Source organism: Pteronotus mesoamericanus, unplaced genomic scaffold (genome assembly GCF_021234165.1).
Source record: "Pteronotus mesoamericanus isolate MK-2021 breed Mesoamerican mustached bat unplaced genomic scaffold, CSHL_Meso_final contig_56, whole genome shotgun sequence".
Classification (NCBI taxonomy): Eukaryota; Metazoa; Chordata; class Mammalia; order Chiroptera; family Mormoopidae; genus Pteronotus; species Pteronotus mesoamericanus.
Window position 1 is genome coordinate 19,721,783 of NW_026555201.1, and position 23,492 is coordinate 19,745,274.

At 34.4% G+C, this 23,492-nt stretch overlaps 1 protein-coding gene across 1 annotated transcript in view; it reads left to right on the forward strand.

Annotated features, from left to right (window-relative positions):
• The first annotated feature begins 3,309 nt into the window (after positions 1-3,309).
• Positions 3,310-23,492, forward strand: part of OTOGL (otogelin like) — a 126,024-nt gene continuing 105,841 nt past the window's right edge. The window contains 8 exon segments of the mRNA XM_054579830.1: positions 3,310-3,388; positions 4,455-4,494; positions 5,459-5,507; positions 10,443-10,509; positions 12,132-12,230; positions 13,768-13,922; positions 17,620-17,741; positions 20,819-21,024. Of these exon segments, the coding sequence (XP_054435805.1) occupies positions 3,310-3,388; positions 4,455-4,494; positions 5,459-5,507; positions 10,443-10,509; positions 12,132-12,230; positions 13,768-13,922; positions 17,620-17,741; positions 20,819-21,024 (817 nt within the window).

The window sequence follows — 23,492 nt, forward strand, 5'->3', positions numbered from 1 at the left end:
TAAACTTAAGGTCAGCATTTTCCCATTCTTGACAATTGTTTTTAATGTGGTGTGTTGAGGCCAATAGGCTGTCAGGTGTCAACTTTCTACAGATCATATTCCATGTGGGAAAATGTGCAGCGCTCTTGTAGCAGAAAGGGAACTGTTTATTGCATGCATTATGTGGTTGCCTCAAACTTCTTATGAACTTAATATCTCTTCACAAGCTGGTAGTTGATTCGCTTTTTGCCAAAGTTCCTTTGTCAGAGTAGAATGAAATATAAAAGCTGTCAACAAAAATTTGACAGTAATAACTACATGTAGCACAGTCATAAATTCTCTTTTTGGTGTGGCTCTGGGTCTAATCTTTCATCTAAACTCTGTTCTATTGTACCTATTCATGGAAGTCTATTTTGCCTGTTTTCATGCAGCCTACCATTTAATGTAATGAGTTCATAATGTAGGTCTTTGAAAAAGAACCTGGGATTTCTGTTATTGTTTTCTTTGCCATTGTTCATTCTCCTTTACTGATCTTTTACCTATTATAAGCCCAGATGGATGAGAAATAGAAAGACAGCATACACTAAACCTATCTAAAATAGAATGGTCACCCTGAGAATTCCTGTTATAATTTCCACTATTTTCTTTACCAGGCACAACAAGTTATAGTTTTTAAATGTATACACTTCAAAACAGAAAAACAGTAATAAAAATGCCAGATTATGTAGTCTAGGAATGCTCAACTTTAGCCAGTGAAAATGGCTGTGATATTTTGAATAAAAAGTTTAAAGATACTATATGAGTTCAGATGAGAATATTTTTGTCTTTTTGTAGCACTGATAACCAGGAGAAGCCATTACAAGTCATTGGTTATTATATTTTTCATCAGGCAATTTTCAAGATTATTTGTTCAGGTTTTTTTTTTTTTGAATTGTATAAGATTTATGTCCACTGTAAGCATTGCTTAAGGTGTTTTTGCTCTTGATTAAAAATGGTTTTGTTGAAAATGCTATTGAATATTGCAATCTATATAGTGCATTGGGTGGCTTATTTTGTCAACCTGACCTCCTATGTTACCAATGTGTATCATCTCCTTCTCCCAAAAGCATACTTAATCTTTATTTTCTTTGCACAGTCTTTTGTTGCGAGTCATAAGCCTGAGGCAAATAAAATTCCAGTGTTTTCCAAGGACAAAAAAGATACTCTATGAAATTTGAGGTAAAGTTTCCAGTTTTATAACACATGAATTAAGTACATAAGATATCTAAGCTTATATTGGAAATAAATACTTTCCACATGGCTTTAATATTTAGAAATAACTATGAATATTATTAAAATGTTTACTTTTTGAAACATGAAATTCAACTTTGTTTTCCTTTTGGGATTTTTCCATATGTGTATCACTTGTCAAAAATTTTAAGTTAAAAAGAGTCAAGCAGTTACTAGATTGTGAAAAAACATTAATGTATGATTTATAGCTTCATATTTTAAGTTGGCTTATACAGGTTGACTTATGAAGCTAAGAGAAACTGTTATAAGAAAAGGAGGGGACTTAGTAATATACATTGATTATGTATGTTTCTACCTTTTGCAGAGAGTCCATAAGTGTTTTACATAAACAAAATTGCTGCCCTTATTTTAAAAATTTCTTTGGAGGAAAAATATTGTTCTTGAAACAAATTTCAAGCTTAACCTTTTGATTTATTCTGTAGTCACATCTTCTAAAGTATCTGGTATATTTTACAGTTTTGATTTGGTTTAAGTAGACAAATATTTTTGGACCAATATTTAGTATGTAGCTATAAGTAATTAAGTCATCTGTTTAGAATTACAATATATGAGTTTATTGCTTAGTTTGAGTGATTGTCTAATTACTTTAATAATAATGGCTAATAACCTTCTAATATACATTTATTAAATACATACTACAGTTAAATTATTTAAACTTTTAAAATATTTATTTAAACTTATCCATTAAAATTATAAAATGAGTGCATAAGCATATGTATGTGTACATAGGCACGTAGCTAATTATAAGTTGAGTAAACTTTGTATGTGCCTCCATGCTTAAAATGTGAATTTATAGGAAAATATCTTCTCTTGGGTCATGGAATTAGTGTCCATTTAAACAATGGAAAGTGATTAAGATCATTTAAAACAAGAGAAAAAGATCATCACGTTTGGGGCACAGACAAGGAACTGTTTATGTAACAGATATTGGGCATGCAATAATTAGAAGTTCACAGAAAGGACTGGGAAATCATTGCAGAAGAGGTGTCTGAGTACAAGATGTTAAGAACTGGTATGTTTTTTTGTCTTATAAGGCAGTTCCTTTGTAGTTAGACATTCCTTACGATGGTGCTCCATTAAATGAGTCTGATACTAAGGCAGATAACTCATGGAATCTGCTATAGGAAATGTGTGTCCATTATATAAGCATGGCTTTCACTCACTCATGGGGCATAGATAATCTCTACAGAGTTCGTTATGAAATATTCGAGTGGTTCTCTGATGCCATTTTAGGTAATCAGTTGCTTCCAGAGAAGAATGTTCTTACTATTGGAATATGAAGACCTTCTTTGTTGTCTAAATGGGTATTTGTTATAGAGGATGGAAAAATTAGGGGTGAAGGGAAGATTTTCAGGGCTAGACAAGTTACTTCATTTTCTTTTTAAAGTCAAATATTAGATTACCATCTCCATGTGTTATTTTCTATGATTGTTACAGAATATTTGATAGAAATATCTGTGGGCACATAAATATATCAATTTAAATTACAGTGTAATGGGACTTGAGTTGAAAATACATGCACATAATTTTAGTATGAGGACATTGAGGCATTCTAGGAATGAGAGGATTTTATTTCACATTTTTCAAAGTACAATAATATTTTATGAATAAAATACAGAGAATAGATGAACAATTGGAAGTAATATGATCTCAAATGAAATCAGCAGTTGACAGGGTTTTTAAAAATTAATTGATTCATTAATTTTGATGCTGCTGTTTTTAGAAGTTATAAAAGGCAAATAAATATAGGCTAAAAAGGCGTGTGATGTGCAGGGTCAGGGTAGGGTGTAACTAATACCGGCTCCTGTAAGAGGCTGCCATGCATTGCTAATGAGAGGCTCAGCCAAAAGGTTGCCTGCAATTTCTAAAGCTTCAGATGCCGTATGTAGTTAGAAAGACGGGAATTCCTTTATAAATTACTTTATTACAAAGCTATATTTCTAAGATTTTGACCACTCTGTAAATACACATCCTTCTAAGATGCCATCATAGTAAAGACCAACAATTTGGTTGCATTTCAGGGAGAAAGTCTACACTGAAATGAACATTGTGAGAAAACTCAATTTAATGATACCTTGGAGTAAATTCTTGCTTCATATACTGCTGTTTTCATTACAAGGTAAGAACTCATATAACACTTTTACCTTATTTTATCATATTTTAGTCTTTGTTGAAACTGATAGGAATAGTTTCTCCTAATACTGCATCTCTTAACTTAGAAATCATTAGAATGGATATATACTAAGTTATAGCCAGATTGTCTTTTTGAAAATTTTTAATAATGTAGATATATTTGGGACTTTCAGTTTTTTTGTTTTTTTCTCTAAATGTTTAAATCACACTTTTATTGTATTATGCAACTGTACTTAAAGAAGCTCTGATTATAACTTTTCTAAAAAATGATTTAAAATATTTGTCTCTGTAATTTAATTATTTGAAGTTTATAATAACTATAGAAAAACTGAGTACTGAAACTTTCTTTATGCCAGCAACCCAGAGATTGGTAAAAAGATGTTTTAAGGAGGACTTTAACATTTGGTGCTCTGAATTGATTTTCAATTATTTTATAGCAATTTTATTTACAAATTAATTTTTATAGAATATTTTTATGGGGAAAGCATTTATTTATAATGAGTTTTCAATTTCTAATTTCTGCAAAGGACTGTATGTTTTGTGACATGTAGGAGAAGAGGGAGAAATTACTGAAGTATAAAAGTCTTGTGAGGTCATAGGCACTAACTTCTAAACCCTAAGAGTAACTCACCGAATTTCCAGGGACAAAATGCCATAGGGAGTTAAGAGATGGAGTGGACTTTGGAGATGAACTTGTCTTACATCATTATTTTGTGATGTAGATGGTAGCTTGCTTAAGTTTGGCATTTGCTAAGTGGTAGGACTGAGACTAAAACTTGGATTTCTGTACTCTTAAGTCTAGTGCTTGTTCTACTGTATGATGTCTCTGGGTAAATCTCAGTACACTGCTCTTTCTTTCTGAATTACCAGTTGCTCTGATGTCTCACAGGGAATCTGCTGGTCAAAATCCTTTAGGAAATGCAAAATACCTAACACAAAACTAAGTTTTAGAATTTAGTTTAAAATTATCTTTTTAATAATTAAAACATGCAACCAAGGTATCTATATAATTCTTTTTTAGTCTTATGTATATATATGTTTATCTCTGGCAGGGTATATTTGTGCATCATCCATTCTGACTGAAACATCAAAGTGAGTATTTCTTGTGTTTTATGTCCTATTAAACATAAAATTAATAAGAATGAACCAATTTAAACAGATAACTACATCTGCTTGTAAGATATAAAAAACAGATAAACATTTTACAAAATAACATTATATTTAGTTTTTAAAAAATATTTTCATAAATTAAAAATTATCAAGCATTCAGTTCCTTATTTATGAAGAAAATTAAAAAAAAAATTTTAATTATATGAGGAGTTGGTGGTGTCCAAAGACTGTAGATACTAAGGAGATACTACTTCTACTTTAAAGATTTGTAAAGAGGTTATAATTGGTAATTTACCTTTTATATTATTATTATCAATGTACATAGCTGATTACAAATGTACTGTATCTCAACATAGAGCAAAACAAATTTTAATGATTAAAAAAGAATAAAATTGGTCTAACACTAAATAATGAAAGTCATTCTTTGGATTAAATTGATTTGCTTAACAGAAAGCAGAACTCCATTCCCCATTGATTTTGACAAATCACAATACGATGTGCTTATTCACTTTAATGCTAATCTGCCTTTTATGACATGGTAAAGGGGTAAATTAACTATTATGTTTGGTAAAAGTGAACATGTTCTTGGCGACTTATCTCACCAGTTTTATTAGGTCATTTGGAGAAAATATCAGACATGTTGGTGCTAAAATGTTACACTATTTTATTTACTCCTCTATCTTGAAGTTCCTTCCTAAAATTCAGTTTACATCAGACACTGGAGAGATTTGGGGACACTCCCAGAATTTTGTAAAATGAGACAACACCACCATCCAAATCTAACCCCTCCGAAAGGGGGAGGGGGACCTTTTAATGTTAAACCAAGAAAGACCTCTTTGATAAGGTGATGGAAATCAGGAGGAAAACACCAGCTCTCTCTTGGGAAAGGCTTGTTCAGGTTGCCTTGGGGCCTTTGACTATACAAGTTCTTTTTGTTTTCTTCCAGAAACGGATCTAATGAAAATCGACAGAAAAGAGCTCTTTTAGCAGCACAGGTAGGTTATGCCTTGGATGGAGAGAGAGGCGGAGAAATAATCCATTCCGCTTTGGGACTCTGCTGTCACTTCAACAATGAGACCTTTGTGGAGGGGAATGAAATGCTAAAAACAAGACGGGAAGGAGGAGGAAGAGGCAAAGTAATTTCTCTCCTGCTTTTCTGCGACCTTCAAATTCTTGTTTACAGTCAAATGCTTTTTTGCTGTTCACCGCAGTTTCCTATTGATAGGCTCATAGCGTGTGCCGGAGATTCAATCTCATCTACTTGCCAGAAAATTTAAATGGGTTTAAAAATTAAGCCCAATATCAGTTAGGACAATGACAACAGGGCAAATACAAGCAAACAGAGCAAAGAAAGGTGTAAATGATCTGAGTTAAAAACTGTACAAGGCCATCAGAGGTGTCCTGGTGTCCTGACAAACAGCTTTTATATATATTGTCTGATAAATCTAAATTACAGAGAGACACTTCTGAGAGGCAACCTTTTTTTTTTTTTTTTTTGAGGGGTGAAGTAGCACTGAACTTGGGGATGCCTTTTTGCCTTGATCCCTTCCTATAAAGGATATTAGATCTTATAATTGCAGTATCTTCAAACTGTGGTTAGGATGTTCAGATGAGTGGGTTTTAAAAAACATTTCTCTATAAAAGATGGACGGCAAAATAGAGGATCCTTTAAGGAATTTCTTTGGAAGGTAATATGATTTGAGTATTTACATAGCAAACAGCTTATATATTCAAAGAGGCCTTTGTCAAATGTTGAAATGCAATCAATTTTACAGACATTTCTGGTAAATGCCTGAATATTTAATATATTTTTTTGTTGTTAATTAAAGAGAATTAAAGACAAATTTGATATGCTGTTGTGACAGTTTAGAAGACAAAACTAATTTTTTTTTGTTAAGAGTGATCATTTTTTTGTACTAAAATGGGCAAAGAAAGGATTGTCTATGGAATGAAAATATTTTATTTTTTTCTTATAGAGTGTTTTGTGTACTTAAGTACTTACATAACGTGTGAAGTGGTTAAAATGATTTTTCTCTGAGAAATTTTAAGTAAGTGTTTGCCAGTAGACCATATTGGCTGCAAAAGGACATCATCTTGACTCAGTAGAAAATCTGATTTTGAGAAAAATTGCATTCTATTGAACTCACTATGTTGAAGAATCTGTGAGATATACCTATGGTTGTCACATGAAGTGACCTATTGATGGGGTTATACAGGGTTGGGCAAAAGTAGGGTTTACAGATGTGTACAGGATAATACAATAATAAATAAATAATAATACAAAAATAAATTCTCTGTTTCACATACTCACAACTGTAAACTTCCTTTTGTCCCCTGTACTATTTTTAAGATGGGTTTTTTTTTTTTTACCATTTGTATAATTTACTCCAGAGGATTTATGTTAATGCCTACTTTTTGTTAATAAGTTAGGAACTTCCCTTATTTTGATTTCCCTTTTAGCAAAAAAGAAGAGTAGGACACTCGCCTTTTTATTTCCTATAGTTAAAGAACATACATGACAATTAATGAATATTTAAAGAAATTTTGAAAGAATAAATGTTAAAGAAGGACAATGGAGACAATCACATGTTGCACTGTTTAGGACTGAAATTTCATCTGTTATAAGGCCATTCTTGCCCACAGATTCACTCCCCTACTCTAGGAAGACAGAACACTAATGGGTGGATATCTGTACAAGTAAGGATTCAGAAATATGTTGGCAATGAGATGAACAATGAGCAAAGAAAGTGTAGACAGACTTCTCTCAATGGTGTATTTGTGCACTGCAGTGATTTCTCATCTAAAGACTGCATTTCTCTGTGCTTCTCAGCCTCCTGTGGAGATTTAATCAGCCAGGAAGAAGAATGGGCTATTCTTTTTTATCACTTATGTGACTATGCACCCAGTGCTTGAATTTTAATTGTATTTGCATTACGTTTAAAAATTCTCCTGAAAACAGGGGCTGAGACCTAGACTCAGGTGCAGGTAATTTATTAAGGATGTGTACAGTGAAGGAGAGAGAAAAGTGAGACCAGGAAGGGAGAAAATCCAATACAGCTATGTTAATGAGGGGTTTCCTGCTTTAGACATCTGAGGCTCGGTCTTGCTGGGTACTCTCTGAGAAGCTGTATAGACTATGTTGTGGAATTGTTTCTCCAATGAATGGGGGAAGCTGGTCTACTTATTCACCAACTCCTTTTTCCCTTTGGTTGAGTGCAGCCTCTGGGGTGCTTTAAATCAGGTCCTGGGAGGAGCTTTCTGTGGTCTGTCCTGCTTGGATGCTGCCCTTAGGCAGAGTTTGAAGGGAGCCAGTGTTTGAAGTTAGAGGGTCTGAATGTGCACGGAAGCCCAGATGCAGGTGAAGCTAGATGAGAGGATGTGGGGAGGGGCATCAACAAAATTTTTTTTTTATCCTCACCTGGGGACATTTTTTAAAAAATTGTTTTTAGAGAGAGAGGAAGGGGTTGGGTAGACTGGGTAGGGAGAGTGAGAGAAACATTGATGTAAGAATGAAACATCAATCTGTTGCCTCTTGTATGTGCCCAGACCGGGGACAGAACCTGCAACTCAGGCATATGCCCTTATTGGGAATTGAAGCCACAGCCTTTTGGATTATAGAATGAAGCTCCAACCAACAGAGCCACACCAGCTAAGGCAACAGAATCTTTTATAGTCATGGTTCTAAATAGCCTTGGGAGGCACATCATTCCTATTTGAACAATGTCTATTTTCAGTATAGTTGGTGTTTGTTGGTGACATACAAGAGAACACATCAGAGATATAAACATGAATAGCAGTGCTCGTTATGCAGAAACTCAATGTCTAGTGGAGGCCAAAAAAGAAGATATTTTTGTATAACTTGTTCACTGACTCTGAGACACCATCAATAATTTGTGATTATTTTTATGACATAAAAATAAAAGTGCTCCTACTTATAAAAATACCATTCTGAGTTCAGAAAGTTCATCTGTTAAAAAGATGAAAACTATGTGTCATGTTTCATTTTCATACTACCATTATTGAAATATTGTAGTATGATGCATGGAACTCTGTGGTAATTAAAATGCTGTGATATTCAGGAGACTGGTATTCTAGGTAGTCGTACCTGGTCATACCAAGTAGTGAGAGGATATGGAACAAAAAAATGAGTTATATATTCTTGCCTTAGTTTAGTATTGTTCAGTGTATTCAACTTTTTTTCTAATAACAAAAATAGGTAATATGTTTATAACTCTTATAATGTGTATCACACTATACTTGGTACTTTACTTACCCCATCTCATTTAATCCCAGAGTTTTGTGAGGCAGTTACTGTTATTCCATTTTATAGACTGGGATTATTGAGACTGAGTAGGTTAAATAATTTATTTAAGTTTACAAGCCTATATGAGATAGCCATACACTGGGTGCAACATACACTGTTAAGTCACCATACATGTTTATGAGCATCAGAGGTGATTCACTGGAGCCAAAGAAGATTTTGGTGTCCAGTAATACTGGTGGTTGTGTTAGATTTAGGCAGCTAGAACAAAATAATGTTGAAGAGAGAATAAAACTTGCAGCCTTGGGGGTAATCAAGGTCACAGACTATTGTGAGTCTGAGTTTGAAGAGAGAGGCAAGGGCAAAAAGCAGAGATTAAATAGTAGGATAAAACCTTGGAGGAATGAAAGCAGGAGACAATGAGCTTGGACCCATGGTGTTGGGTCAAGGAGTTTAGAAAGGAGTCTTAAAGCCGTCAGTGTGGGAGTTCTTTGAGCAGGCATGGGTCAGGTTTGCCTGTTAAAAGAAGAAGTACTTTGTTGGGAAAAGCAAAATAAAACCTTACATGTAGGAAGGAGGCCAGAATATGTTGAAAAAGGACTTTGGACCTGAAATCACTTTCCTCATCCCCCTTTTCTTCTTATTCTTCGCTCTTCCAAGTTTTTCTAACATCCTTTGGTACTCAATTTGACAATTATGCAGCAAATTTTTAGAGTGTGTATTCCTCTGTGAACATAAAATTGCTGTTGGAAAGGACTATGCTGCAGACCATATACTAAATTGGCTTTGAGTTGGAATAAAAATCATAACTGATTAGTTTTAGTAATCCACAATTATTTGCTTTTAATCCATATTGACCTCTAAAAGTCTTAAGGTTTTATCTGAGTTGCTTAGATTAATGTAAATCTCTCTCTTGCTAATTTTCTATGTGTGAAGTACTATGGTGGAATCTTTGCATACATTGTTCTATTTATTGTTATGACTACACAATGAAGTAGGCACCATTGTTCCCATTTTACAGACAAGTAAAAGGAGGCACTAAGAGGTTAGGAAGTTTGCATGAGAGTAAGCCATGACAGAATTAATTAGGACTCCAGTCCAGGTCTCTCTACTTTACTGATTCATGCTCTGAACCACTACCCTAAAGTGCCTTAGGATCTATAAAAATGTATGCAAAAGCTCTGTGAGCTTTAAAAAGTGTTAGCTCTTTGGAGAGTGAGGGTGATACTCTCACACTGCAGCAACGGACGCTTCTGAGGACGGTGCCCCCACAGATGGGTCTGCAGGCAGTGGGGGCGTCATTGCTGCTGCATCGGCCTCGTGCATGTTCGCCAGGCCCATCTGCACTTGCAAGTGTCAGAGCACTGTGACTTCTGCAGGGAGAGCAGTCAGTTAACGCAAAAATTAACTCTAACCAGGCTCTTTTCCAAGGAGAGAAAGGAGGCAGAAGAACTGAGGTCAAATAGGATAAAGAACTTGTCAGAGTCATGTACGAGGCAAAACCACAACCTCAGAGGAGCCTTTTCTGCCTCATCAAGATGGCCTAAGTAACCCAGAAAATAGAATGTCAGTACCTTGTACTTTCTGTATTTGTAGCTATTTTCCAGATTTTCTAATTTGCTTGTTTGGCTGTTAATCTAATCCTCTTGAATTCTTATTTCTTTCAAAGTCTGAAGCAACATCTCCAAGATACTTCTTCCATGAAGCTATTAATTGGGGTGAGAGCAATATAAAAGGTTAGTGCTCCATTTATGTTTTTGTATTTGCTTTCTCAAAAGACCCCTTTTGAGGGATATACTGAACCAACTCTTTATTATCTCCATATAATGCAGGAAGGAAATGAGGCCAGGAAGGAAATAATACTTAACAATAGTTTAAGTCTACTTCATTTCTGGAAACAAGCAAGATTAAGCAAAGCTGATAATTACATGACCCAGAAAGATATCACTGGATATCAGAAACTTATTTTCTGAAACAATTACTTGCTCTTTGATCCCTCCTTGACATCTTATTTTTACTTACCAATTTCCCACTTCCATTAAGCAGAATGCTGATGGTAGTTTGAAATTTAATTTGTTTTTCATGACATTTAAAATAACAAGGATTTCTGCCTTTGGTTTGGTATTTGTTTTCACGGAATAAACAGGGTTGTGAGTATTTTTGAAGGAGATACATTTGTTTATCTAAGTATTTAGACATTTATTACTTGTAAAAATGCAAGATTGTGATAAGATAAAATATAGTTTTGCCTCTTGGAAAAAACTACATTTAAGTTTATGAAAAATATTATTTTTTACCTGTATTTATGATCAAAGTTGAAATAGCTCATTTTTCTTCGGTTAAGATATATTGCTTAGAGAGTTGTCTGTGTTTAAGTGTGAAGAGAAACTTTAGATCAATTGATCTTAAGGTGGAAGGATAATGAGTTTTCTGAATTTTTGTCTTTGGCAGAACTGTGGTTAAATTACTGCGTTTAGAAAGTGCTTTCATGGCCTTACCTTATTCCAGAAAGGCACAACCTCTAGTAATACTGTATAGTGACTCAAAGATGTCCTCTAGGTTTCTTGATCTGTTACTTAAATCCTTCTTGCGTGGGTTTTGCCAGTTGCTCTTGTCCTCTCCTTTTTAGAGGAAAAATTTTCACTGTGATTCATGTGCGTTTTGAACCTTGCCCAGGAGCTCACAGCTTCTTGCTTCCTCTTTCAACATAATCCTTTGGGGGCAATTTTTCTTTCCATGAAAGAAAGAATATTTTTGGTGATGTCTAGCAGTGACTTTGTCTTCTACCCCATTAAATTTAAATCTAGGTCAGAAAAAAATCCGTCATTTGTAATTAAACCTGAGGATTAATACACAAAATTCAAATGAAATTTTTAATCATTATCTTAGAAAATGGGAGTCTTCTTTTGAGTTTTATACTTTGCCTGATCCTTTGGGTAAATGAAGGATGCTATTCTTTAACACAGCACTTGCTCCTTCGGAAGGTTCTCATTGGATGCGTAGCCGGTGCCAAACTCCGTCAGCGGAATCATCCGCAGTTTGTTTATTTCTGGTTCTCATCATCTGGGACAGGGATTCCTTACATGGGAACTTGACCTTTCAATTGCTTGAAGGAAGCTAACCTTTGCTCTCAGGGTAGTTTGAGATGTGAAAGCCTGTCTTTCTTGTTTCACAGCACACATAATGAAATGAACTAGATAAAGACTTGATGGGCTTAATTCTTTAGCTCATCAAGGCAAGAGGCCCAGGGTTCTGTTTGAGTTAATAGTGGTTTCACTTAGTCCAAGCTAAATCTTGACATATTATGTTTATAAGAACTGATGCACGCCAGGAGATAACTTACTTTGTTGTCTCTCAGGTTCTTGTCCTCATGAATGCCTTAACGGAGCTTTCTGTTCTAAGGCTGGTACATGTGACTGCCAAATATTTCAGGCACTTGGGACACGGTGCCAGATTGGTAAGTTTCAGGGATACTAAGGTGAGAATTATGAGATGCCGAAGAAAACATTAAGGCATAATTTGCTATATTAGAGTTCATCCATTGGGATTTGGAATAATCATATTATATATTGAGTATTCACAATTCATTTCTAGTAATTTAGAAACAATGTAAAAGAAATTAGACATGCCCATTTTCTCTTCTCTCTTACCTCTACTATTTCCTCAAGCTATTTTTTTCTCCTCTAGATGGTACTAACCCATTAAAATCAGATTCTCGTTCATCTCTCCTTTGCTTGATAAATTAGACTTCTTATTCAGAACCGCACATTCTTTGTGACTTTGAGTTAACTGGACATTCTGTACATAAAGTAGACATAACATTGAGAGCTCTTCAAAGCAGAGGATACTTAAAAAATATTTTTATCCATGATGTTTAGGTTATGATACTACATCAGTCATAATCAATAAATATTCATCTTTGTCATGGGTATTTATTGAGCTTCTACTAGATAACAGGCTAGGCACTTGGGGTACAATAGTGAATAGTACAGACATGTTCCTGTTCTCCTGGAAGTTACAGTGTAGAGAAGGGGGCTGACACACAACAGATACACATTAATCATACCTGTGAAACGTGCTATAGAGCCTAAGGGTCTATGAAAATTTGCAACGGAACTAAAGCATGCTATCAAAGAAGACTGCCTGAATAATGAATTACTCTCTATTTTTTTCCCGAAAGAGGCCAAAGTTGGTCAAGGCTAATAAATTCAGGTAAAAATTACAAAAAGACCCCCAACACAGTTGTGCTTTATCTTTATGATCCCTATGCAGGGTATTGAAATATTTTACACGTACTGATTATTCAGTTAATATGATTGACTTTCATATTATTCTAAAAGGAAAGGTCTAGAAAATCCAAAAAAGAATAGAAGCTGTCCACAAGGGTAAGAAGGGAGGCGTGGAGACAATAAGAGCTGACGTATAATTTAAGACAAACATTGCTTAAAATTTGACCAGTTTGAGGTCATACATTTTTAAATCCCAGCATAATTTGGATGACTATTGCTCCCTACCCCCAGACATATAAATATGATACTTTTGTTAGTGTTCTTTTTTGTGGATATTATTAAGATATTTTTGAAAGAATTATGGAGACGAGAAAACTCTCATGCTGCTTATGCTAATTTTAGGACACTCAGTGGTGACCTTTCTTTTCTGAGTTATTATATTGCTTTATTACTATCACTTTATTTTACTGTATTATTCTCCCTACTCTTTCTTTCTTCCAGAATCTTCCTTTGGAAGCCAATATAAGGAAATTATTAATATAAATTCTTTCTTTGAAACCACATGAAGGCCATGTTTTCTTCTAGGGAAATTTATTGCTTTTGAGAGCAACCAGTAATTTTATGTTGGTTATTTTTTCCTGTGATATTGACTACCAAAGAAGAAAACATATTTTAATGAAATAGAATCACTTACTATGAGTGAACCTTGCCAGAAGCAGGTGTGATTTACTTAATTTTCCTAAGTATTACCCTATTTCTTTTCAGTGCCAAACATGGGCAATGGCAGAGATGGGATTTGCAAAACCTGGGGACAGTACCACTTTGAAACTTTTGATGGCATCTACTATTACTTCCCAGGAAACTGTTCTTACATTTTTGCAAAAGACTGTGGTAATTTGGAGCCTCGATACACTGTATGGGTAAGAGATACTAAGGTACAATTAACTTAGAACTTATTTCTGGTGAAGCCTGTATTTCTAAGATATTGGACAAATTATGCAAAATATATAATACTTAGGGTTCTGACTAGGGAAAGAGAGGGTTCTTAATAGGATGGATAAAATTTGCAGCTGTACTGAGTGTAGTTCTATCAAAGTGAGGCCTATGACTGGGAGAAGAAGGGTTTGGATTTACATGGAAGGGACTTTCAGGTAATGCAGAAATGTCTATATGACAGATGTCATAATATCAACTCCAGCTGATGTCCTCATTCTTCAGGTTTTATATGATCATTTTGAAGTGGGGATGGGTCCAGGCACCAACCATATTATTCACATATGTTTGGTTCTACACATGTCCACTGTGATGCCACCTGCATTAATTTTTAAAATGGCGCCCCTCAGCAGGAACCGGAGGCCAACATTACCTAAGCACAGGCTAGGGGATGTGGTAGCAGGCAGCTAATTACCAGATAGATTGACACTATCTGATTGAGCTCACAGAGTTAGTTCTTTTTTTCAGAATGCTTGCTTCAAAAGAATCTTAGGAGACATCTCAAAATGTAAACTGCAGAGTGGCTCTCACTGAAGGAAGTCAGGGCCCTTTTCCCTGCCCACTGCCTTCCCGGAACTTCCAGGCATCCAAAAGCACACCCAGGACACTGCCGTGCGTCCTATTCAAAGGCTAATCCCTCCATAACTATCATTTGTTTGAATCCTTGTTTGTTTTTGTTTTTCTTTTCTAACTTACACTGCCTAAATTCTTTTTGTCTCTTATATGAGGCAAATTGTAAAAAGTAGGCCCTGAAGCTTTTCAAGAACCACAAATCTTAGTGATCCAGAAAGGAAATGAGGTCTATTGGAAGTTAACTTATGGGGAATAAAGATAAAAAAATGGTTTCTTCAGATAGGGGAGTTAGTGAAATACACCTTCAGTACTCACAGGGCTCTTGTTCTTAGTCCCCTTTTGTCCTTTATGCCTTCACTCTTTTGCTGGGTTTATCACTCAGACACCTTCTGACTCCCTCATTGAAATGGTCTTGTCCAGTGTCTCACCCTTTTGAGGACTAAAGTGTCAACTAGGTAATCTATCCTTTGATAATAATACACAATGCTGAACTGTGCCTCCAGAGCTAATAGACAGTTTCTACATGGTCCTGTTCTGCTCAGTGGAATTTGCTTTCAAATCAGCAAATCCATTTATTTTAAATACCATCTTTCCCCTGATTACAGAACTAAACTACTTTATGTCACTTGTAGAAAATTTAAAAAATTCATACAAGTCTAAAAATTAAAACTAGAACTATCAGTAAAGAGTTAAGTTTGCTAATGGCTTCATATATTTCTTTTTACACTTTTTTATTCTGGATTTTGTGCACATTTATAATATAATATTTTTCACCTAATATTATATCAAGGAATTTCTTACATGTTCAAGTGTCCTTAACGAACAGAAATTTTATTAGCTATATTTGCTTCAGCTTACGGCATACTCCAATTATTTAACTATGCCCTGTTTTAGAAATTTAGGTTTTAACAATATTTTTAGAATTTTAAAATATATATTGATAAACATCTTTATGCACATAGTTTTATTGTCTTGATACTTTTTTCCTTCAATTTCAATTCTATTTTTTATGAAAATCATACCTGTATATAGCTTAAAAGATTTCAGCAAGGCATACAAAGTAAAATAAAAGAAAAGAAAAGAAAAAGAAAACAAATAAAAAACTTCTGCCTTTCTTCACTCCTCATCCCCAGCTGAAGTCTGACTCTCCAGAGGCAATTATGTCAACTTTTTTAGCTGTTTCCTCTGGTTTCTATTTTACATGTAAAAATCTGCAATTTTTAAAAATTTTTAAAAGTTAGGCCTTATTTGTTCACTTCCTACTGTGGAAAATGAGGAATCATCTCAGTTACATCACCCTTCCTACCTCTCACACACACACACTTTCCTCCTCTCTTCCTAATAGAGTATATCACCATTTTTAGTTAAATCATATGTGATTTTTATGTTTATTATTATTTACATATTGCATATATATGACTAATATTCATATAAGTATTGTTTAGACCCGAGCTTGGTGGGTTATTATGAATATATTTCTCTCCTTTGTACATTTGTATGGAGTTAACAGTTATCCTAATTTTGGTTTGCTGTGTGTTCTATACTGCAATCATTATTTTTCCCCCTCCAAACTCTCCATCACTATAAAACTCTTCTCAACATAGTCAGATACTTCAGGAAATCCCTCAGTTTCTCTCTCCCACCCCCACGGGGTGTCCATTCCTCAATTCTTTGTTCTCTGCTCCATTGAGGCTGATTGATTTTGAGCCTCTTACACACCTAGCACTTGGGATTTCTCTTCTCTTGGAGAATTTCATTCTTGTGTCTCCTGTATTGTCCCTGTTTCTTGGGTCCTGTGAATCGTTTAGTGATCCTGGTACTTTGTACACACTTGAGAGACAGGTTCTGAAAAGCTTATTGGATGCTCCAAACAGGAGAACAGTGCTCATTTAGCGGTGATTGACCCATTTCCTCTTGTTTTGCGCACTTGTTTTAATTGACTATATTTTCAAGTTGTTTTCAAGAAAGAGAAGATACTTTCCTGGAAAGTGTGTAGGGAAGTGAATATTTTAAAACTTGATTATTAGTTGGAAATTACTTGAAGAATTTTGAGATTTAGTCCATTCTGCTTTCTGATTATTTTATATGTGGCCTCTCCCAACCCCCTTCAGAAATTTTTAGATTTTCTCTGTATCATGAAGGTTTTAAGATTTCAGGATCATGTAAGTTTTAAAAAAAATTATTGTGTTGGGCACCTGATGGGCCTTTTGAAGCTTTACAAATCCTTCAGTTTTGGAATAATATTTCTTTTTCTTCTTCTCTTTCAGAATTTCTTCTCTTTCTCTTTTTCAGAAATTCTGTGATTCATTAGAGCTTTGGTATTAGAGCTTTGGAAGTGAGTGATTTATTCCTTATTTTTCTTGCTGATGCTTCCTTATTTTCCATCTTTTTGCTTTTTTGGTCTAACTTTGGGAGGTTTAATTCTAACTCTTAGATATTTATCTTACAACTATTCTATTTCAGTTATATGTTTCTCCTATGATAATGTCAATATACAATTATTACTTTTATTTCTTGAATTTCATTTTTAACAGAATTTTATAGTTGTTTCACGAATGACATAACTCACTTTTTTCTTTGAAGATATGAATTATGGACTTTTGGGAGATTATTTTTCTGAATTGTTTTTGATTCCTTTGCTCTTTTGTTTGTTTATTTGTGTTTCATGTTGAAGGTTTTTTTAATCACAATCCATGAATATTTATTCACATGTAAAGATTAGGCTCTAAAAGCTGATCAGAAATTTCTGAATATATGGATGGGGGTTTACTTGCCTGGTAGGAGAGTGAGAAGGGAGCCTCTGGTTTCATTAGATATGACCCAGATAGAAGTATCTGTATGCCTTTTATCCAAAGGAAAATCCTCCAATGTCCTGACTGGGAATAGATGCATGGATTCCTGGATACTACCAACATTTTAGACATACTACTTTTGGCTTTTGCACTTGCTATTCCCTTTGCCTAAAATGGTCTTCTAAATATCCACATGACTTGCTCTTACACTTCCTTTTTCTCATATATCTCTCCTTTCTTTTGTTTTTCTCTCTTTAAGGTTCATAATAGCCCTAAATGCCTTGGTTCAGTGTACTATTGTTACCGGTCAATCAGCTTGTTCTTTTCAGACCAAGAGGAAATTCGAATTTATGGCCACGAGATTAAAAAAAATGGAATCAGGTAAGATACAATAAATAATATAATGAAACTAACATCATCGATTAATAGTATTTCCAAACAGCTCACACTGAAAGTGAATTGTGGAGAGTAGGAAGAGAGAATTTCTTTTCAACAGTAACCTTAAAGTTATATCACACAGATATCAAAACTTTGGTAGGTTCCAAGGCCAACCAAGTGGTCAAGAATCTAATGATTTTAACTTCCCTGATGCTTTTGTAGGGCACAAGTATGTTTACATATGTGGAGAAAAGGTAACTAAGAGAGATTCAAGAGATATATTCACAGTTCATGTCTTCAATTATTTTCCTTTCCCCTCCTCCCTTCCTTCCTTTAGCAGAAACTTTAAATAAAACTAAACTTCTGCAAGTCCTTTCCAAATTTATGTGACTAAAGAGTGGGCATTACTTGAGATTTTCTATTAATATACTGACAAAGATTCGGAGCCAATATGTAACTGGCTTTCCTGAATAGATCAGAGATGGGGCTGCTTCTGGTTTCCTGTCTGCCGAGAGTAAGACCTGAGAGTTTTAGGGAAGGGGTATTTATTGATTTATTTATTTGGAAGAAGGTCTTATACATTTTAAACTAGGAATATTGTGGAACAATCTGCCTTCCCACCTCAATAATTATAGCAAAATTCAGTCTTAAATATTTCCAGGCTGAGTGATACCAGGTAAAGTAAATTGTGGGATGGAAAAATTCTATCCATCATTCAAAATTCACTACCAAGTGTTCAAACCAGGGGGAGTCTTTCCAGTGCAGTGGTTTTACCAACCAGTGTGTTTTATTTCTCAGTTTAGATTCCTTAAGAAGCACCAGGTTGTAACAGAAAGGGCTTTGGATAAAGCACCGGGGGAGCCAGGCATTGACTGAGGCAGGCAACCCAGCGTGGGCTCTTGATCTCTCTGGACTTATTTTCTCGATAATTGGGTTCTGTACTTCTCATTTTCTTATAAAAGAAAACAGTCATTTGAATGAGAAGATGATTCATTATATATGTATTTCTTGGAACTGAGTTTCAATAGTAACTAGGAATTCCTATATGCGATTTTAGGTAACATAATGGGCACTTTAAAATATTATGTTTTGTAAAACAGAAATGGCATTCAAGATTTTTGAGAATACTGTTTGTTAAATCAAAGGTATATTTAAATTTTAACTCAGACATGTTGTAAGATAAAAAAAGAGTAGTTTTCTTATTAACCAATTAAATTGCTTATACTCATGTTGTATCTGGCCGAGGGTCTAACTCACAGAAGGTGCTAGAGAAATGTTTGCCAAAATGAAATCAAGTATGTGAGGTTGTGTACCTCATGCATTATCTCTCCGGACTTCAGTTGTCTCACCTGGGAAATGAAGGGCTTTTTGAACATATGAATCTGGAAATAATTTTTATCATTAATCAGTGCATTCATTTTAGCTTGCATTGTTAATATTTCTTGCCTAGGTTGAATGGAGATTTTCTTAGATTTATGGGAGATTATCTAATTTTTCCTATTGTGCCCATCTCTACTAGTGTCCTTTTACGTTATAGATGTTAGAATGATCACATCCACCTTTTATTTTTAAAAGGTTTATTTACTCAATTTACTGTGAAAGAGATAAATGACAAATGACCAAACCAAAAACTACCCACAATGAAACAACTATACCTTCATACAATTAACATTCCATTATTATGAAATATATTTAGAAAATATGATTCAGTTTTTATGTATAGTTTTTATAAACTTGCAAACTTAAACATTGTTATTCATATGGAATTTTGCAATGTACTTACTATGAATTCCTAGTGTTTATAATTTTAATATCTATTATGAAAGCATTATTTAGTATTTTTATTTATTCTGCAATGTAAATTTTTAGTTATTTTCCTATTCTTATGACTAATTCTCTGTAAAAATTTACCTGCAAGCATTTTTGGGAAAGTGATTGGATATTTTGAATTGTTTCTTTGGAGACCATCCTTTTGTTAATGGATATGATTAATTTTATAGTTTTGTGTCATTCTTTTCCTGAAAAGGAACTCAATAATTTGAAGTTTTTGAGAGAAATGTTTGAATATACCTATTAACTTCCTACTTCACTCACATTATAGTTTATAATTTTCAGTTAGCATGGCTATAGTAATAAAAATGATATTTTCTCTTGTTTTAATTATTAGCGTCTGCTATTTCCTCTAATACTTGTGGATGGAAGAAGAGTGTTCTTTACTCTAAGTACTCTAGGCAACTTACCGTGCTTTAAAAATGTCCAATTTTGTAGTTTTCCTTAGATTTTGATATGTCTCCCACTTCTTTGTATGTGTACATTCTTGTGAAAAATGAAAAGACTAGACATTGGACCAGGAATTTAAATATTCAATGTGACCCTTGTTCAAATAGACCAAGTTTTATCCAACTTAAAAATTATGAATCTGACCCCTATGCAATGGTGTAGAACAAAGTATTCTATATTTCTAATAACATACTTTGCAGCATTAAAAATGTAAATTATAATTAATCATGCTTTGACACTTTTCTTTTGGAAAACAATGACTTATACCAAGGTGACACTTTGGGGATAGAAGCTCCTATTTCGTTACAGCCAAATTTAAAATAAAATTAAACAAAATCAGAATTTGTGCAGTATGTTTACATATTTTGACCATGTTTGTACTTCAAAATTTTGAGCAGCATTTTTTGATTATCTTCAACTCTCTCAATAAAAATAAATATATTTAAGCTCTCATTATTCAAAATAGACAAGGTTACTTTCCAGATTATAAAAATCATTCATATTTAGCAGAAGTATAATTTTGGCTGAATGAATCATCCATTATAAACATAAAATCTAAATCAGTGTGGAGAAACAGATATACTTTTTGTTGTCTTTTTATTTCAATATTGAATTTTTCCAAAAATATCAAGATTTCCTATTGATAGTTGCTTGGGAAATCTAAAGACATAGTTTATTCAATAATTTTGAATAATAACTATCTTTTATTTAGTTGTCTCGGTTATTATGACAAAGAAATAAATTATCTGTAATTGATCCTTTATTATAATTCTTAGATTGCCTTTGTTCCATTTTTCAAGTTTAACATTGCCTCAGACAATTGGACAGTTTTCTGTTGAAAGACTAGCCGACTACATTTTGGTGAAAACAACCTTTGGTTTTTCACTGGCTTGGGATGGAATATCTGCAATTTACCTCAAAATATCTGAGGAGCATAAAGGGAAATCGTGTGGCCTGTGTGGAAACTACAATGGCGTTCAGTCTGATGATTTCATCATTCAACAAGGTAAGGGGAGCAGGAGAAATGCATGGGTACTTCTGAGGTCTTCTTCCTTCACCCATCAGGTTGTTTGTACTCCAAGGTGTACAGCTTGTCCTAGCTTGGGTAAAACTGGTAGGTATCACTTACTTGTTTTAGTGATTTTAAGTGAAACTTAAATAGAATAATAGTTTTTTGCCACTCTTGGAAACTATGAGCTAGTTTGTATTTGCTGAATTAAGATACAGGGCTTGCTCATGTAACAAATACTAATTGGGCATTCACTTTGTGTCAGGCATTGTTGTGGGAGCTTGGGATACATCAGTGAACAAAACAAAGACTCCTCCCTTTTCAGGGCTTACATTTTAGCGATTTGGACCCATTTGGGACAAAATTGTTCATTTTTGGACAAGAGCTATTTTACATCATCTTGATAGTGATAAGTGACCGCTAAATAATAGTTTTGTGAAGACAATGAAATGTGAACAGCATTATAAAAACTGAATAATTACTTGGAAATATTTTATTATGTATAATGATGTATCTATCATCATCCACCTATTTATTCAACGTCACGAAACTAATCTCTGTAAACTATTAAAAACGTGTTCTCTTTCCCTTTGGTTACTAGTGTGTACTGGCAACAGCATGAGAGTCACAGGACACAGTCATGATTGGGGTCCACACGGAGAGGTGCAATAAAAAAAGAGTGCTGTTCTCAGTACCAGCAGACATGGCTGTGAATCTTGTTCCAAGTCTTACAAGTTTTGTTTGAGGCAACACATTTAATCTCTCTGATGTTCACTTTCTTCAGCTGAAAAATAGGGATAAAATAATTCTGAAACTTAAGAGTTATCAGAAATAAGAACACATCTTGCTGTTCCAGTATTTATAATAATAGTTAATATGAGCACATAACTACACTATTCCCAACCCTTGAGACATTCTCTAAGGTAAGTAGTATTTTTTTAATTTTCTAATGACACAAGGCGATGTGCTCAATATAACACAGCTTGGAAAATGCTGCTGTCAGGGTTGGCTGTCTCCCAAACCTATGTGTAGGTAAATGTGTGAGAGATTGACTTTAAATCTGTAAAGTGCTATAGAATCCTTTTTTTAATATTATAAAATTAATAAAGAGGAGTTGCCCATATGTTGTGTTTTAAGGCATAGTGAAAATCCTACTTTGAGGGTGGATTCTGGAATCAGGCTTTGGGATTCAAATTCTGCTTTGTCACTTATTAAACTTTCTAAGTTTAATGATATAATAATAACATCTACTTCGCAAAGTTGCAAAGATTAAAAAAGACCACCTATACAAGACATTTAGTATAGTATGGGGCACATAGTTAATGCTCCATACATTTTAACTAATTTATAATCATCTCCATGTGGTCTCAATAAGCCTATAATGGAGCTGAAATAAAAATGTTTGATTAAAGACATTGCTTTAAGAGGCCCTTGTTAAAATGCAAACATTTTACCCACAAGGCAGAATGCGTCATCAGGATTGGATCCCCAGTGGCTAGTGTAAAGAGCTGGGTTCCAAGGAGCCAATTTCCTCATATGTAAAATGGAGATAAGAATAATGATCCTGAGAACTCGCAGCCTGTGAAGATCAAATGAGAAAATGTAACTGAAGGTGTTCAAAAGTCTGTGAGCACAATAGAAATAAATGTACAGTATTGAGATCATCATAAAATGGTGTTTTGTATCCTGTTGGGTATTTAGAATGAGAGGGTTTACAAACTTGAAATCTTGAGAGTAGGGACTTAGACTCAGGCAGAATCAATCTAATGGTAATTATTGACTTCTTTTTCTTCTCTATGAAAGCTTCACAAGAAAATAATACACAATTTAGTTCTCAGGATTAGAATTAGAAAAGGCTGCTGTGGGCGATTCTTCTAGGACACCTAGGGAACATGGCCTGGAGGCCTGGAGACAAAACAGCATCTGCTCTGTGAGGGACAGAGAGACTCAGGCTGGATTTAAGAGCCAGACACACTTGGATAACTACCTAAAATGGTTGCTCACAGTGAGCTAATTGGGGCAGCACAGGGCTGATAGCAGATTATAGGTGGCAGAAGACCAGCAGGAGGCTCTTGGACTGAATTATGGCTGAACTGGCAGAAGGCGAGAAGGACGCTGGAGAATCTGTGGGAAGCACCAAATGAGAGCTTTCAGCTTCTTCACAATTTTATTTGGTGCACAATATGAAACAATTAAAAAATAACTAACTTACAATAATTCATGGGGCTATAAAAAGAACCTACCCTCTAATTTTCTTCCATGCTCTAGTAATGCAAGAAAATTTCTACTATAGATGAGCTATACTCCCTTCAGCTTTAAGATCTTAGCATTTTATTGAAACTCAGCTTTTACACTGGTGATTAGATACATCTTTAGAAGCAGTGAGTTTAACTGAATGCCATTGAATGCATGATGTCTTAAAAGTGACTAAGATTGTATTTCTCTCTGCATTCCTACTCATTCTT